This window comes from Myotis daubentonii, chromosome 11 (assembly GCF_963259705.1).
Source record: "Myotis daubentonii chromosome 11, mMyoDau2.1, whole genome shotgun sequence".
Classification (NCBI taxonomy): Eukaryota; Metazoa; Chordata; class Mammalia; order Chiroptera; family Vespertilionidae; genus Myotis; species Myotis daubentonii.
The window spans coordinates 41,978,783-41,994,634 of record NC_081850.1 but is presented as its reverse complement, the minus strand read 5'-3'; the positions used below and the strand labels follow the sequence as shown (position 1 = coordinate 41,994,634).

Below are 15,852 nucleotides of genomic sequence, written 5' to 3'. Positions count from 1 at the left end.
CGGCTAGGATTTGAACTCGAGGTCCCGAGAGCAGGATGGATTAGTGTTCAGGGCTCCCACACTGACTCTATCAAAGCTTTCCTCCGCACATTTCCATTATGTGCACGGCTCTGTTAACCAAACCTATTATCTTTCCCCCTTGGTTTTCAAGTTGAGAAAGGGAAAGCAACTTCTTTAATGGCACACAGATTGATGATTAACATTTTACATGTCCCTGCTGCTAAGTAAAAGAACTGCTTTGTGGACAGTGAAAATGCCTAGGAGAAGGAAGCGGGAGTCAACTTGGTTTATTAAGTTGTGCTGCTTCGTTAATCACCATCGTTTTTTATGGCGGTGCTTAAAGGCCCATCCATTGTACTTCTCGGGAATGGGGCAGATCACACACAAGTGCACCTTTGACATCTGGCATAGCAGCCGGCTGTCTGCGCTCTTGCTCTCAAGCAGTGTGGGGAGCTGCATTTACTGTGACCATGCTGGCCCCTCTGATTTAAGTTTCTGCAGAGGGCAATGAATTACCTTAAAGGAGCTTCACTGCACAACTCTAAGTTTTATGCCGGACCCCCGCCAGCTTCCCCACTTTATGAGTATGAACAATCAGACAATTGAACTGATTTGACTTTGCCACTCCTGGAGTTTCATTGCCTTGAACCTGGGGATGTAATGATGGCAATGCCATGCTAAGTGCCGCTCTGACTAGCAGCAGTGCCCGCTGCCCATTCAAGTAGGGCACCCATCCTTGTTAGCTGAAAACGGCTCTGATTTGCAGCAAGGGGGAAAATAGATCCCATGCAATCAGATTAACTCAACTCTGAATGTTATTTTCATTTAACACGATGGAACCAGGCAGTGTCCCAATTTTTTTTTTCCAGTGGAGTCTCATAGCACGGGTGTAGGAGGCACCTGCCAATCCCAGATGCAGGTTGCAGACACGTATATACACTCACCTACATAACACGAATATGCACCGGGTTGCAGACAGGTTCAGGCTCAACGAGTATCGTCAACAAAGGGCATCTGGTCCAGGCATAGCCAGAGAGTGAGTAACTTGTAATGCTTAAACCTAATGTCAGTATGTACTCACTTTAGCTCTGTGTGAAACTGAAGACAGGCGCTAAGGTTTTGTTATTGTACACTTTCTATGTCAGAGCACACATTCACTTTTAGGCTTTATATGTAAAATGAATTTCCTCTGACATCCTTTCAAAATACTGTTTGCGCATTTAGAAGAGCAATGCGATGAGTGCTCACTATAAAAAAATCCAGTGAAGAACCCAAAAGAAGGTACAAGTCACCCACCATGTTACCACTTAGAGGCCCCCTATTATTAAAACTTATCCAGGCATTTCAGTCTGTAAATGTACACTGACTGATTGCTTCATTCATTCATTTTGCCATCTATAAGCAAATTTAAATGTTGTTAGAACAGTATGGAAAATGAACACACACACATTTAAACTGAAAACTCCCTGGAATGTTCAAAGCAGAAATATCAGACAATTTAATACCTATGCTTCTTCCCTAGCTGGTTTGGCTCAGTGGATAGAGCATTGGCCTGCAGACTGAAGGGTCGCAGATTTGATTCCGGTCAAGGGCACATGCCAGGTTGTGGGCTCGATCCCCAGTGTTGGGTGTGCAGGAGGCAGCCGAACAATGATTCCCTCTCATCATTGATGTTTCTATCTCTTGCTCCTCTCTTCCTCTCTAAAATCAATAAAAACATATTTAAAAAAATAACTATGCTTCTGATGTCCCCCAAATCTACTTCTCCCACAGTCTCCCATATCAATCAATGCTACCCATTCTTTTTGTTGCTAAGGCCAAAAATTTGGATTCATTTGGATTCCTCTTGTTTGTCTCCTTATCCAGTTTATTCACAAGTCCCCTCAGGCCTGCCTACAAAATGTATTCAGAACACAATCACTCTCACCATCTCCAGTACCATCACTGCTCACCTAATCTATTACAATCACATTTGTATTGGTCCCCCGAACTCCTGAAGGCAATTTGAATGAAACTATACATTTTAGAAATGCCACATGCTTTTGTGTCCTTCAAAAATGTGACAGTGAGGTGTTTTGGAAAGAGCAGAGAGTTAAAACCAGATTGGTCTGTATTTGAATTCTAGTTGTAATGGTTACCAGCTGTGTGGCCTTAGAAAATTTACTTTTATTTTCTGAGTCTCTTGGTTTCTTCATCTGTAAAGTAGGGCTAACTAATATCTATCTCCTGGGGCTGTCACATAGATTAAGACAATTCACACTAAGTAACTAACAACAGTCTGACACACTAGGTGCTTTGTAATTGTTCATTCTCCTGCTCCATCTAATTCATTCAGTTGGGGAAGATGACGAGCAAACAGAAAAGAAACATCATGACCTTTAGGCAAGTTGGTTTCTATGCATTAGATAAAGCAGATGATCTCACGGAGGAGATGAACCTCATCAATCAGTCTGGTCTGAGCTCTTGGCTCTCAAAGCTTTGTGATTGTACAAGCCGAGTTCGTTCTGGTGCCTCCCAGTAGGTGAGGGTGTGTCAGAGCTGTCAGTCTCCTGAAGGGGAGGATCATAGTCAGCACCTAGATGGCTGCTGGTTGAAAGCTGGACTCTCACGCAACAGCAGGGAAAGTACGCAGGGAAGCCCCTTCCCAGGAGGAACTGTGAGATGGGTGTTTTTACCTATTCTCTCTGTGCTTGGCCCGGGTTTATAGCTGTAGGGGGGAAGGGAGGGGGATCCTGCACCCTAAGAACTGCTTCTTTGTTTGCCACAGTCCTGTGGGACTCATGAATGCAAACCCCATTGGCTCTCAAAGCCAGGAGATCCCGGCACCTAGCTCAGCTGCAAAACTGGGCACAGATGTATGTTCAAGCTCCTTCCAGGGTGACACAGGTGATTTGGAGGGGCTGAGGGAGAAGACAAAGGAGGCACCGCTGCTCCCCTGGGCTCTGGGGAGGATGACAGCCCCCCGCTGTGGGTATTTTCTCATTTGCCTGGTGTGCAGGTGTCACTCAGCTCCTTTCTTCTGAGCTGTCTCTCAGAAGGAATTGGGTGCATTTGATATGTCCACCAGGATGGCAGCTCAGGAGACTCCTATGTCACCATCTTGGATTGGAACTCCAAGTGACTTATTTTTATGTCTTCTCTGCTTCCCCGGAGGCCAAGGCAGGGGACAGGCAGGGCAGGCTGGTTGGTCCTCTTGTTCCAGGTGTCCTGGGCCAAAGAGCTTTTTCTGAAAAAGGGCTTTTTTTTTTTTTTTAAACTACTGTCCTGCCAGCTAGCTAGGTTTTCATGGGAGTTAGATTTGAATCAAAGCTAGATATTCTTTTAAATATTTTATGAGTGGTAGGTTACATTACAACTTTTAAAAAGAACATTTAAAACCTATATTTATCTAATTAATAATATCAAAATTAAAGTAATTAACTTTGATTCTTCTTTATAGATGGTGAGTTTAGTATCTTTGCTTTAAAGATATATTCTCTACTTTTCTTTAATCTTCATTAATTTTTGGGGGGTCCTGCACTGTATTATTTGAAATAGCAACTATTTTTTAGTGTTCAGTTTTGTAATAAGTGCAGTGATTATTTAGATTAATCAGTTAACATTTGTGATTCTGTTTCAGGGTTTATTGAAGGCAGTGTAGTATAAAGGCTGAGTGTGTGAGACTTGGAGCCAGAATGCTGGGGTTCAAATCCTGGGGCCACCTTTTACTGGCTGTATGATTCTGAGTAGGAAAGTGGACTTCTCTATATCTCACCTGCCTCACTGGAAAGGAGGAATAATAATGGCAGCTACTTCATTGGTTTGCACAAGAAGATTTAAATGAACACCCAGGAGAGTGTCCAGCATATAGCAAGCACTATTAACTATTATTATTTTCTCTTTTGTGTTTGGTTCATCCTTCAGTGTTTTGGTAAATGTCTTTGAAAAGTGTCTTCTTTATCCAGGAAAGGTATATTGTTGCTATTCTCTTGCAATCTTGCATCTTTGGCTATGAATTTTTTTATTTTTTTTTTGCATTTTCACTTAGGAACAAGACATTGGGGGGGGTGGTGTTATATGATTCTTGGGTAATAGTTTTCAATTTTTTTCCCTGAAAGCTGATAAATAGTATTTTATTGTCTTCTAGCATGTATTGCTGCAAAATTCAATGCAACTTTTGTCCCTTGAAGGTGTTTTATCTTTTGGGATTAATCCAATAAAAATGTATTATGCTGGTTCTTTGTATAAGATACAGTTCTATGCTCTAGGTATATAGCAGTGAACCAAACCTTGTGAAGCTGATGAACTAATTGGGGTGGAGGTGGGGGAAAGACAATAACCCATTACCCTGAGTTAACTAACCGCTAAGGTCTGAGGGAACAGTTCCCAGAAGACTGCCTTCACTTCTGACTCCAATTGTAAGTTTAGGGTGCATTCAAAACCACCCTCAGATTTGATAATTTGCTAGAAGCACTCAAAAAACCTGCTAAAGGCTATTGTACCCATGGTTATGGTTTATTATAGGAAAAGACCAGGACCAGACAAAGGAAGAGATGCACAGGGTAGAGTCTTAGAGGGGTCTAAATGGGAGGCGTCTGTTGCCTCTCCCCTCGGAGTCATGGTGGCATTACCTCCCCCTGACCATGATGTATGACATTATGCATGTATGATGCCAATCACGAAAGCTCACCTAAGCTGTTGGTGTCCTGCGTTTACTGGGCTCCATCACATACTGCCCCCTAGCTGACTTCAGTCTCCAGCCCCTCTGGGAGGTTAGTCTCGTCCCTTCAGAAGTCAGACTGATTCGGCACAGCCCAAAGCCCCCAGCATAAATCACATGGTTAGACTGTCTAGTGACCAAAGCCTGCAGGCAAAGATACTTCTATCAGGAAGGACATTCCAGGGGCCAGGAGATCATCTCAGTAGCCAAGGACAAAATGCAGACCTCTCTTTGGGTGAGGTTATTTCTTTACCACACACCAATTAACATACAGCAAATGCCATGAGGAATAATGAAGCAGAGTAAGGGGGACAGAGGGAGGTGGGGGTGGTTCCTCTGTGGAGAGGGTGGCAGGGAAGGCCTCTCCTGAAGTCCGCAGGAAGAGTGGGATTCAGTCATGTGGACATTTGGGGAAGAGCATTGCAGGCAGAGGGAACTGTAAGATCAAAGGCACTGAGCAGGCAAGTAGTTGGGAAGAAGCAGGAAGTCATTTTAGTTAGGATGGGTGAGCCCAGTGTAGGCATTGGGGGAGTGGCGGGGTGGTGAGTGGCAGGAGAGAAGGTAAGAGGTGGGAGAAAGGCAGATCCTATAGTCCCTTGTATATTTTGGATTTTCACTCTCAAGGAGATGGGAAGCCCCTAGAACAGCTGTGGGCAAACTACGGCCCGCGGGCCGGATCTGGCCCGTTTGAAATGAATAAAACTATTGAAAAAAAAGACCGTACCCTTTTATGTAATGATGTTTACTTTGAATTTATATTAGTTCACACAAACACTCCATCCATGCTTTTGTTCCGGCCCTCTGGTCCAGTTTAAGAACCCATTGTGGCCCTCGAGTCAAAAAGTTTGCCCACCCCTGCCCTAGAAGGATTTGAGCAGAGGAAAGACATGCATGACTTGGGTTGTGAGCGGCTGGGTCTTGGCCCTGCGGGGAGAATAGTCTGCGGGGAGCAAGAGCAGAGCAGGGAGCTTGGTTAGAAGACTAATGCAGCAGTGAAGGGCAGAGGTGAGAGTCCCTGGGAGAAATGGATAAAATGACAGCGCGGAGGTACATGCAGTTAAATTCTCCTACTAACTGCTGACAGTTGTAGCTCTCCTTACCCCGCCAACCTCCCAGAATCCAACCCGTCAGAAGTTTGTTCACTTTACAGTCGGTTTTCTAAAGGCAACTTTTTATTGATCAACTCTACTTAATTTTAACAAATTCCGCTTTTGTCTACATTACTTCTTTCATTTATTTTTTAAATTTAAGAACCAATAACGTTATTTGAAGAAATGGTAAAACTTGAACATAACAACTTAAGTGAACGTTCTGCCAGGGCAATACGGCAACATGCGTGCTGGGCACGGGGCCCAGGGGACGTCGCCCCAGGGCCATCAGGAAGGCAGTCCAGGCTCAGTTCTCCGTGCGGGCACCCAGAGCGAGCGTGTCAAAGAGGGACTCGGCCAGGCTGGAGGTCGGGGCTCCCAGCTTGCGCAGCTTGCTCACACTGGCGCCCAAGTTGTAGACCAACTGCACATCCTGGCGCAGGAAGTGACGCGCCAGGAAGGCGCGCAGGTGGGCGTCGTTCTTCATGGTGGCCAGCAGGTGCAGGTTGCGCAGGCTCTGGGTCACCATCCTCGCCACCTCCAGGGCGCTTTCCATGGCCTCCAGGACGCTCTCCCACTGGCTCTGCTCAGGCCCCAGGATGTTTCGCAGGCAGATCCGCCCACCTCGCTGGTTCTGCAGCCTCATCAAGGTCTGCGCGTGCTTCCACTCCTCCCTCGACTGCCCCAGGAAGAAGGCGGCGCAGTGCTGCAGGGCCTGGTCCTGGCGGTCGAAGTAGAAGGCGATGGACAGGTACACGTAGGAGGCGTGCAGCTCCACGTAGATCTGGTGGTTGAGGCAGTCCTCGCAGTCGGCACGGTAGTTCTGGCGCACCTGGGAGACGGGCCGCGGCACCGGCGCGAGCGGCGCAGGCAGCAGGGGTGGAGGCGCAAGCGCAGGTAACAGGGTTTCCGGGGGAGGCCCTCCGGCCAAGAAGGTCATCAGGGCCTCGTGGCGAGGGCTGAGGGGCGGGCTGCGCGGTGGGCAGCGGTGCGAGCGAAGGCGGTGGCTTCTCCGGGGTCGGATCATCCCCATGGTGGCGGCTGAGGGCAGCCGAAAGCTGAGTCACCGGTGGTGGCGGTGAGGACCTCGAAATGTCCCTGGGGGAGCCTACCAGGGTGGCCGGAGACGGGTTCTCAGGTGTTAGGCTGCGGGCGGTGACCGTTGGCTCTGCGGTGGCACCGGAAGCGGAAGCGGCGACCTGACCGGAAGCGGAAGAGGTGATCACTCTTGATTGTTGGGAGGGGTAGGGGCGAGGGGAGGTTGGAGGGAGGACCCTCTTGGAGAGGGGAGTCTCCGTTTTATTTTGGTTGATCTTATTTTAATTTCTTGAGCTGAGTGTTTAGTCTTATTGTCTAAAACGTATCTATTCCACAGAGCTCCACTTGCTTGTTTCCGGGTAAGAGTTGGTATTTAGTGTTCACATTATTTTTGCTTCTAAGTCATGTGTCATTTAAATTTTGACTTCCTCATTAATCCAGGAATTACTTAGAAGTTTATTTAAAAATTTCTAGGTGCTTTAATCTTTTATTTATTTATTTATAATTTTTTTTCCATGGTGCTTGTAGATCTTTATTTTGTTGCTTTATTTCTAAATTTTCCATTGTGGTGAGTTGACTTCTTTTGGGATTTTATTGAGAGTTTCTTTGTAATTCAATACAGAGTCAATTTTTATGAACGTTCCATGTGTTTGGAAATAATGTGCATTCTTTGTTTATTGGGTACAGAGTTAAATATTTATCTCTTGAGATCAAACTTGTTAACTGTGTTATTAAAATCTTCCCTAAATTTTCTTGAGAAAAAAAGCTGTTTGATCTTCTGGGATCTGAGCTCTGTGTGATTTTTGTCCACTGTGGCTTTTTCAGTTTCTCCTTGGAACTCTGATTTTGCTTTATATTTCAAAACTACATTGTTAGGTACATAAAAGTAGATGGCTATGAAATCTTCCAAGTGGATTTATAATGAAAAAAAACCAAACAAACCACTAAATAGTTCATACTATAATTTTCTTGAATTTCATTTTGTCTGATTACTATTTCTACATACTAAAAAATAAATCTTTCACTTTTTTATTTTTAACTGTCAATTTGTTTTAAGGCTATTTTAAAACACATTATATGTTTAAATTTATATCAAACCTGATTTGTGCCTCTATCTTTACACACCTGTTATAAATTGTCAGTATGCATAAACTTATTTTTGAATCATTTTACTATGTTTTCTACTGTTTCTTTTCTCCTTTTTCCCTCCAGTAATGCAATGCATTGAATCTTTTTATTTTTATTTCTTATTAGTAAGAATTTTTGATTTTGTACATATAGATTCTGATTTTTATTGTTAAATTTGTTCACTGGAGTTTTATAGTATTTACTAAAAGCCCAGCACACGAAATCGCATGCAGTAGCCCGCCACTGCTGGCAGCCCCGCCCACCCACCTGCCGCCCCGCCTCGCTTGCAGCCCCACCCACCAGCTGCCCACCTTCCTGCAATCAGAGCCTGTGGGTCCTGGATGAGGGACTGAGAGGTGCTCAATGCACCTCATGGTGACCTGTCTTTTGGTCATCCTGATAGTCATGGGCACTGGCTTTTCATATACAGGCAGTCCTCAGGTTATGTGGGACTCAATGTATGTCATTTTGTGGTTACGTCGCTATCTCCCATTTACAGTATTTATAAAAAGAAAGTTCCATCATTTTGATGTATGTACATATGGGCTTTATGTTTTTTATTATTTATTTACCACAAGTAAAGGTCAGGAATTGTTATCTTTCTTTTAAATTTTTTTTACTGTTTCACTTCATTACTGCTGTGTATGTGCTCCATGTGAGTGACAGGTGCTTATGTAGGTGGGTTCCTACTTATGGCGAAAATCACATTACATCTTGCCATAGGAATGGATTTCTGAGGTAACCCAAGGACCTACTGTATATAGATTACTGTAGTGAATGAGGTTTTTTAATTTACCATTTTAATTTTTACTGAGATAGTATTTTAAAATGTAGATTTTTGCATACTTATCATCCGTGCAGCTATCTAATTATCTTTTTAATTTGGAAGGATTTTTGAAAAGTAGTTTTTGGATTTTCTAGATATGCAATTATGTTATTTAAAATATAAAGATGATTTTGTTTCTTTCCCCCTAATATTTATACTGATTATCTAAATCTCTATCAGGTATACATGGTTTTCTTCTATTCAGATATTAGAATTTTTATTATAAATGTCTTTTTGGTAGCTATTAGTAAAGCTGTAAATACTTCTCCTTTAATTTATTTTAGTATGGCATTTATTTGAAACTTACTAGGTGTGACATTTAATGTATATCTTTTAAGAAGCATTGTTTTGGCACTGCTGACACATGTAAAAAAAAAGGGGGGGATAATATTGCCCTGGCTAGTGTGGCTCAGTTGGTTGAGTATCATCTCATGCACCAAGTGGTTGTTGGTTTGATTCTCAGTCAGGGCACATGCCCAAGGTTGCGGGGGCTCAATCCCCAGTAGATGACTTGCAGGAGGTTGCTGATTGATGTTGCGCTTTCACATCAATGTTTCTCTCCCTTTCTCTCTCTCTCAAATCAATAAAAACATATTTTTAAAAAAGAGGTAATATTAATACAGTAATAATGTAATTTGACATGTAATTTATTTTAGTGGTAAAATTTATTTTAATAGCTTTATGAATCACCTTAGTCTTAAATCTCTTACGATCTGAAGGAAGTCCTTCAATTTCTCAGTTATACTTACTTCATTTTATGGTGAGAAATTGTACTCTATAGTTAAATTTTGAAAATACCACTTGCAAATATTGGTGATTTCTCTAATACCTGTTTTTCCTATAGTGGGCTGTTGTGATGCTCAAATGAAGAATCTATATGAAAGACATTGTAAGATGTAAAGAACTCTACAATGGTTAGTCACTATTAGAGTGGGTGCTCAATCAGTATATGTTAATTTGATTTGACACCTAACTTGGCCATCTTCACCTCATATTTGCTTTTGCAATTATCTATGCCCTTTCAAAAGGGATATGAGATCCTGTGCCCAGAGACATAGTGGATGTGTGGGGATTATTTATTTAGAAATGAATTACAACATACAGCTTCCTTTTAAAGGCAGATGTTGGGGTCCTTTTTTGCTGCTGATTCTGACAACACATGGAATGCATGCATCCCAGTGGTCATTTTGGTCTAACACGAAGCTGAGCAGATGCTTGCTGAGCCTCAACCACCTGGCAGGCCTTTGTTGTCTTGGCAAGAGTCTCCAGACTGGGCAATCCGAGGACACATCTCATTCCAGCTGAAGGCAGAATTATGAGTTGATGATTTACTGTGAGACCCTAGCTTTCCTATAGGCACCATTTGAAATGGGAAGCTTGGGGATTTGCATCTATCAGGCACAAGGACCAGGAGCCAGGAGGTGAATTATAGACCGAAGCTGTTTCACCAGCTGGTGAGACTTTGCAATTCAAATCCAATGCAGGTGTAGTTGTGCTCATTAACAAAGGGCAATCAGGTTAGCTGGCAGAGGCCTTGCCGGGGTCTTTGCCTATAAGGACACTATCTTCCCAGGAGGCCGGTGGGCACTTGGAGAAAATACCTTCTGGTTTCTTCCAGGTTAAGTTCCATGAACCACTTCCCAAGCAGAGAACTGGAGAGCCTCAGGAAGCCTTGCCCAGCTTTGTACTCATCAAATGTGTTCAGATGTCAGAACTCTTGGGAGTCATGTTGCTCCTTACGGAGTGGGGGATGGGGGGGGTGGGGGAGGGGGGAGAATACGCTACTATCAAATATTAAGATTAGTCATGAAATAATTTAATAAATAATCTTTTTGAAATGTTATTTTGTCAGTGATTAAAGTCTAGTGTAAACATTTTCTAGCCAGGGCTTTCCTGTCCTGTGAGATCTAGTTTAAGCACACAGTTCCATGCCCTGTGAAAGTTTAAACCTCTCCTAAAGGTTTCTGTACGTTTCTGGGTATTTAAATCCTCAAGGTCACACAAACCATTTTGAGGTTGATTTTACTGAAAATCAGGAGTCGCTGTGGGGTGGGGTACCATGTTGTTCACTGAGCAGCAGACAAACCTAAAGCCATACCTCTGTCATTCCTGTTCTTAAAATCCTTTGGAACATCGTGGCACTGAGATTTCTTGTTGATCCTTTGGCCCATCAATACCTGTTTCATGATCTCATTGTCTTCTTTCTTGGTGTTGTCTCCCTTCTTACCTGAGGTACTCCCTCTTGAGGAGTCTTGGAAACTCAGAATTCTTCTCCAAAATTTTAAGCCTAAACTATTAAGTCTCAACAGAACTGAGGGTTTTCTATTTAATACAAACTGTCTTCCTGAGCAGGCAGTTGTGATTATAAATAACAAGTATCTCCGTCCCGCCCCCTCCCTCCCCCCGCCCCGCCAATACACCAATTTAGATGGGTGGCAGTTAGGCCCAATGTTTTAGAAAAGATTTGATCCTGTTTGTGGATGACCAGTTCTGTGAGGTCATGGTTATCAAAACATTGAGCTAAAAATAAGCTTCTCAGGTATGCATTTCAGAATCTTTATAACCAGCCTACTTTTGACTTTTCTCTACTCATCTCCCATCATTGCTCACCATGTACTCAATTGTCTAAGGAGTCAGGCCAGTAGGAAATGAGTAAAGAGGAAAATGAAAGAAAACATGAATTGCCTAAAAGGGACAGCGTTGACTGGAAACTAGTCAGTTTTTCCATATTAGAATTTGGAAACAATGTTTCCAGATCTATTTTTTATAAAAGAATCTGGAGATTCTGACTTTATATGGAATTTACTAAGTAAGTGTAAACCAAACCAAATATGTCTGGGGGTAGGTAATGTCTGGAATGTAAACTGCCAGTTGTTCCATATTCTAGACTCTCTCTCTTTCTGATGCTTCTTCCACTGTTAGGAATACTCTTTCTTCTGATAAACATCTTGTCATCCTTCAGGGCTCAATACAAATGGCATCATTTCTCTAGTTTTCCCCATGCTCCCCTACAGCTGTTCTTAAATAGATGTAATCACACTTTATAGTTCCCAGAGTCCTCTCTCTGAATACACCTCTTCCAACATGTGTGACTGCATTTGTTTGTTGGTCTGCCTGCCTTGCTACACTATGAAGAATTCAAGGAAAGGTACCATGTTGAGCATGTTTTTATCCTCAGGGCCTGACATAATGCTTAGCACATAGTACGCACTCAATATTTATTGAATGGATGAGGGAAACAGACATAACTCTGAGATGTGAGGCCTGAGCTCAGTTCTCCTTTCTGCTTTACCTCTCAGATTTTTCTTTTACATTTGACCACAATGCCTTGCCTTTTGGAAATTATTATTCCTGACCTTTGGGGGCAAGCAGAAAAAAATGGCTGATACAATCTATGTGAAAAAAAAAATGTACTAGTTGTTTTGGACAAATGTCTGGGGTCTTTCTTGGAAGAGTCTATTTTTAAAGTGTAGTTTGCTGCACAGTCCACTGAGGGCACTTGAGCAGGCATTCGTTCTTGCTGGGTGAGAGGTAAAAGCTTGAAGTTGGATGGAACTATCTAAGTGGCCCCTGGGACTCCTCTCTGGAATGTGAATTAGAAAGAGCGATCTGACTGCTACCTTGAACCTGTCTGGATAAAAGATTTAAATTTTTCTAGGAAATAGATGAGTGTTTCTTATAGAATAGTGCCATTTAACCATCTGAGAGTTGAGTTTCCACAAGTTAAGATAAAATTCCTTTTAGGAATTTAATTCCTAATTTCAAGGAGGAACGGTGTTTCAGAAAGAAGAACTTAAGAGATAGAGACCTTAGGCGAGAGAACCCTTCTCCCCCTTAGTAGCCTGAAATTATTAATTTTAATACAAAAATAATAAAGTTAAAGATTTTCTTTTAGCTGGATGATAAAGAATTAAGATGTGTGACAGGGATTATTTTAATAGCTAACATTTTTATAACTTTTTCTTTCAAGACGAGGAACATCTTAGGATGTGATTGCTTTAAGCACAAGGCACAAAAACCCCCAGCAGTTTCCATGAATGTCATGTTTTTATTTTGTCTAGTACATGCACAGGGAATTTCATCATGTAATGAACAAGAATTCCTGGACCGATAATATGGGTGTGGGGTTTGAGGAGGGGATATTTCTGCATCATGAGAATTAGTATTTATTTTGGGAAAGTCTTTCTTGACTTTGCTTTCCCCACCCACCTACTCCTACCCACCAGTCAGCTCCACCCCATCTTAAAAATAATGTTTTTTTTTCTTTCCAAAGAGGAGAATCCAAATGGCATGTTAGATATCTGTCCGCACAGCTTTGCAAGATGCGGTGAGGATGGGAAGTACCGAGGAGAAAGTTGTTAAGAAAGTATTGTGGATGCTAAGTGGGAGCTCAGTATGGATCACAGCTCTGATAAAACATCTCTGGCATTTGATAAATCCCTTTCGCTGTCACTTGGAGCTGTAAAGGAATTATTAATTCCCTCTCCATCCTCTTAGTTCATGTTTGATCCCTGGGAAAGTGCCTGGAAAGGGGAACGGGTATTTGGGATTGGAATCTCCCACTTACCTCTTGTAGTTTTCTTCAAATGACTTCATCTCTTCCCTCTGTCCTGATGTTGCTTTGACCCTTTTCCATTGCATTAGGAACAGGTGGTATGTTTTGTGAATTGATGCTCAGTTCATAAACATAGATGTTCAAGGAATATCTTTATTTTCTTGAAATCAGTTTGGAGTGCTCTCATCTCATTGAATGGATGGAAAGCTACAAAATATTACTGAATTGTACACTATACAAGAGGAGGAAATTGTCTGTTGTTCAATTACCTTTGTGAGTTGAATTACTTCCCCCCAAAACATGTTGGCAACTTAATCCCTGATACCTCAGAATGTGACCTTATTTAGAGATAGGCCCTTTACAGAGGCAACCAAGTTAAAATGAGGTCATTACGGTGGGCCCTAATCCAATATGATAAGTATCCTTATAAAAAGGGGAGATTTGGACACAGACATGCACACAGGGAGAACACCATGTGAAGATGAAGGCAGAGATTGGGGTGATATTGCTAAAACCAAGGAATACAAAAGATTGTGAGCACACCCCCAAGGCTAGGGGAGAGGCATGGACCTGATGCTTCTTCAAGCTCTCAAAAGGAACCAACCCTGCCAATACCTTGATTTTGGATTCTAGGCTCCAGAAAGGTGAGGCAATAACTTTCTGCTATTAAGCCACTCAGTTTGTGGCATTTATTACAGCAGCCCTAGCAAACTAATATACTAATGATTGGCACAGTGTCTGGCCAGAGTAGGAGGTTAATAAATAGGAGCTGGTTGGATTAGTGAACGGAGGTCCCTTCCATGGGAGGCTTCTGTGTTCTAGTCCTCATAATCACTGTATATTTCTTCATGATCCAAACCTTGAAGATAAAAAACTCTCTTCTTTGGTGCCCTGTGTGAGACAGAGTAATCTTTGCTAGAGCAGGGACCTTGGAAACCTGGGGCTTAGCTTTCTACCTTGTAAAAAAATTGAAGTAGCCCTGACTGGTTTGGCTCAGTGGATAGCGTGTTGGCCTGCGGACTGGATGGTCCCGGGTTTGATTCCAGTCAAGGGCATGTGCCTTGGTTTCGGCACATCCCCAGTGGGGGGTGTGCAGGAGGCAGCTGATCCATGTTTCTCTCTCATTGATGTTTCTAACTCTCTATCCCTCTCCCTTCCTCTCTGTAAAGAATCAATAAAATATATTTTTTAAAAAATTGAAGTAATGAGGAGCCCAAGGTGTGAATTGGAACCCAGAGGAGGGAAAATAGGGAAAAACAGATCAATAGTTCATAAAATGGCCTTCCACAATATATAGAAACTGCTCTATTTTAAAAAATATATATTTTGATTGATTTCAGAGAAGAAGGGAGAGGGAGAGAGAGATAGAAACATTTATGATGAGAGAGAATCCTCACACCCTCCTGCACACCCCACACTGGGGATCAAGCCTGCAACCTGAGCATGTGCCCTTGACCGGAATTGAATCCCAGACCCTTCAGTCCGCAGGCCAAAGCTCTATCCATTGAGCAAACCAGCTAGAGCCTGCTCTATTCTTCACACATAAGGTTTAGGATCATATATTTCCCCCTATTGGTCAGTATTCACAAATCAATTTGTATTAAGCATGTCTTTTTATTCTGGTGTTTTGATATTTGGGGATTTGCTGATCCTAGGAAGATTAAAAACTGCCTTTCCCAAGACCAGCCAGTTTCTGGAGATAGTCAAGTCTAGCCTGGGAGTGCCCTTTCAAATGCAAACCAGCCAATCTAGAGCCTGTGCTCCAACCACCTCCTGTATTAGGCTCTCACACTGTGCATCACTATCTCCCAGCTTAAGTACCCCAGGGCCAGGTACCAGACAACTAGAGACAGTCCCTACAAACAAACCAATTCAAAGTCTGCTTATCCAGCCTCATCTCTTCTTTCCCATAGAAACCACAATAAAAGCTCTGGTCCAGGTTTCCCCCTCACTCCTGCCTCCCCCCGGCCCTGGTGCTTTCACACATAGCCCTGCGTGACATGACATGGCACATCTCCTCTAAGGCACTCAGTAACAAACTATCTTTTCCATGGTGATCATTTCCTGATCTCTTGGCCTTACCATGCTTGAATGATAATAAAACCTACATTTTAAAACACAAGTGTCTGTAAAAGCCACTTGTTCTAAAAGTGTATCTGACTGACATCATTGATGTAGCCAGGGTCCCTGATTCATCCCTGACCTGTGTTATTGGTGGTTTTGATGAGGTTCTTCAAATGAACAACACTTTACTTTATGAGCAGATCGCATTGTGAGAAATGTTTGGGATAGCTGAGAATTTTTAATGTGGGGAAAAAGATAAGACTGGGAATGAGGAGTGAAAGGTGTATCTATTTTACTTAAGGTATTGATGACAAAGATAGGTTTGGACATACACTTGTTATGTTTAATCTCAATGAGCCAGAACTAGCGATGACCAGGGTAAAAGATTTTTGTTTCACTATTAAGAAATTAATTGAACAATTAACGTTGTTTAAAAAAAAGGGCTATGATGGAT

General features: G+C 42.5%; 1 protein-coding gene across 1 annotated transcript; it reads right to left on the bottom strand.

The window, feature by feature from the left end:
- Nucleotides 1-6,094: 6,094 nt before the first annotated feature.
- Nucleotides 6,095-6,820, bottom strand: LOC132211687 (ferritin heavy chain-like). The gene has a single exon (XM_059656203.1). It carries the CDS (start codon nt 6,818-6,820, stop codon nt 6,095-6,097), a length of 726 nt encoding a protein of 241 aa, XP_059512186.1.
- Between the last annotated feature and the right edge of the window lie 9,032 nt (nt 6,821-15,852).

Excerpts from the sequence above, each read along its gene's own strand:
- LOC132211687 (XM_059656203.1), bottom strand. The coding sequence starts at position 6,820 with ATGGGGATGATCCGACCCCGGAGAAGCCACCGCCTTCGCTCGCACCGC.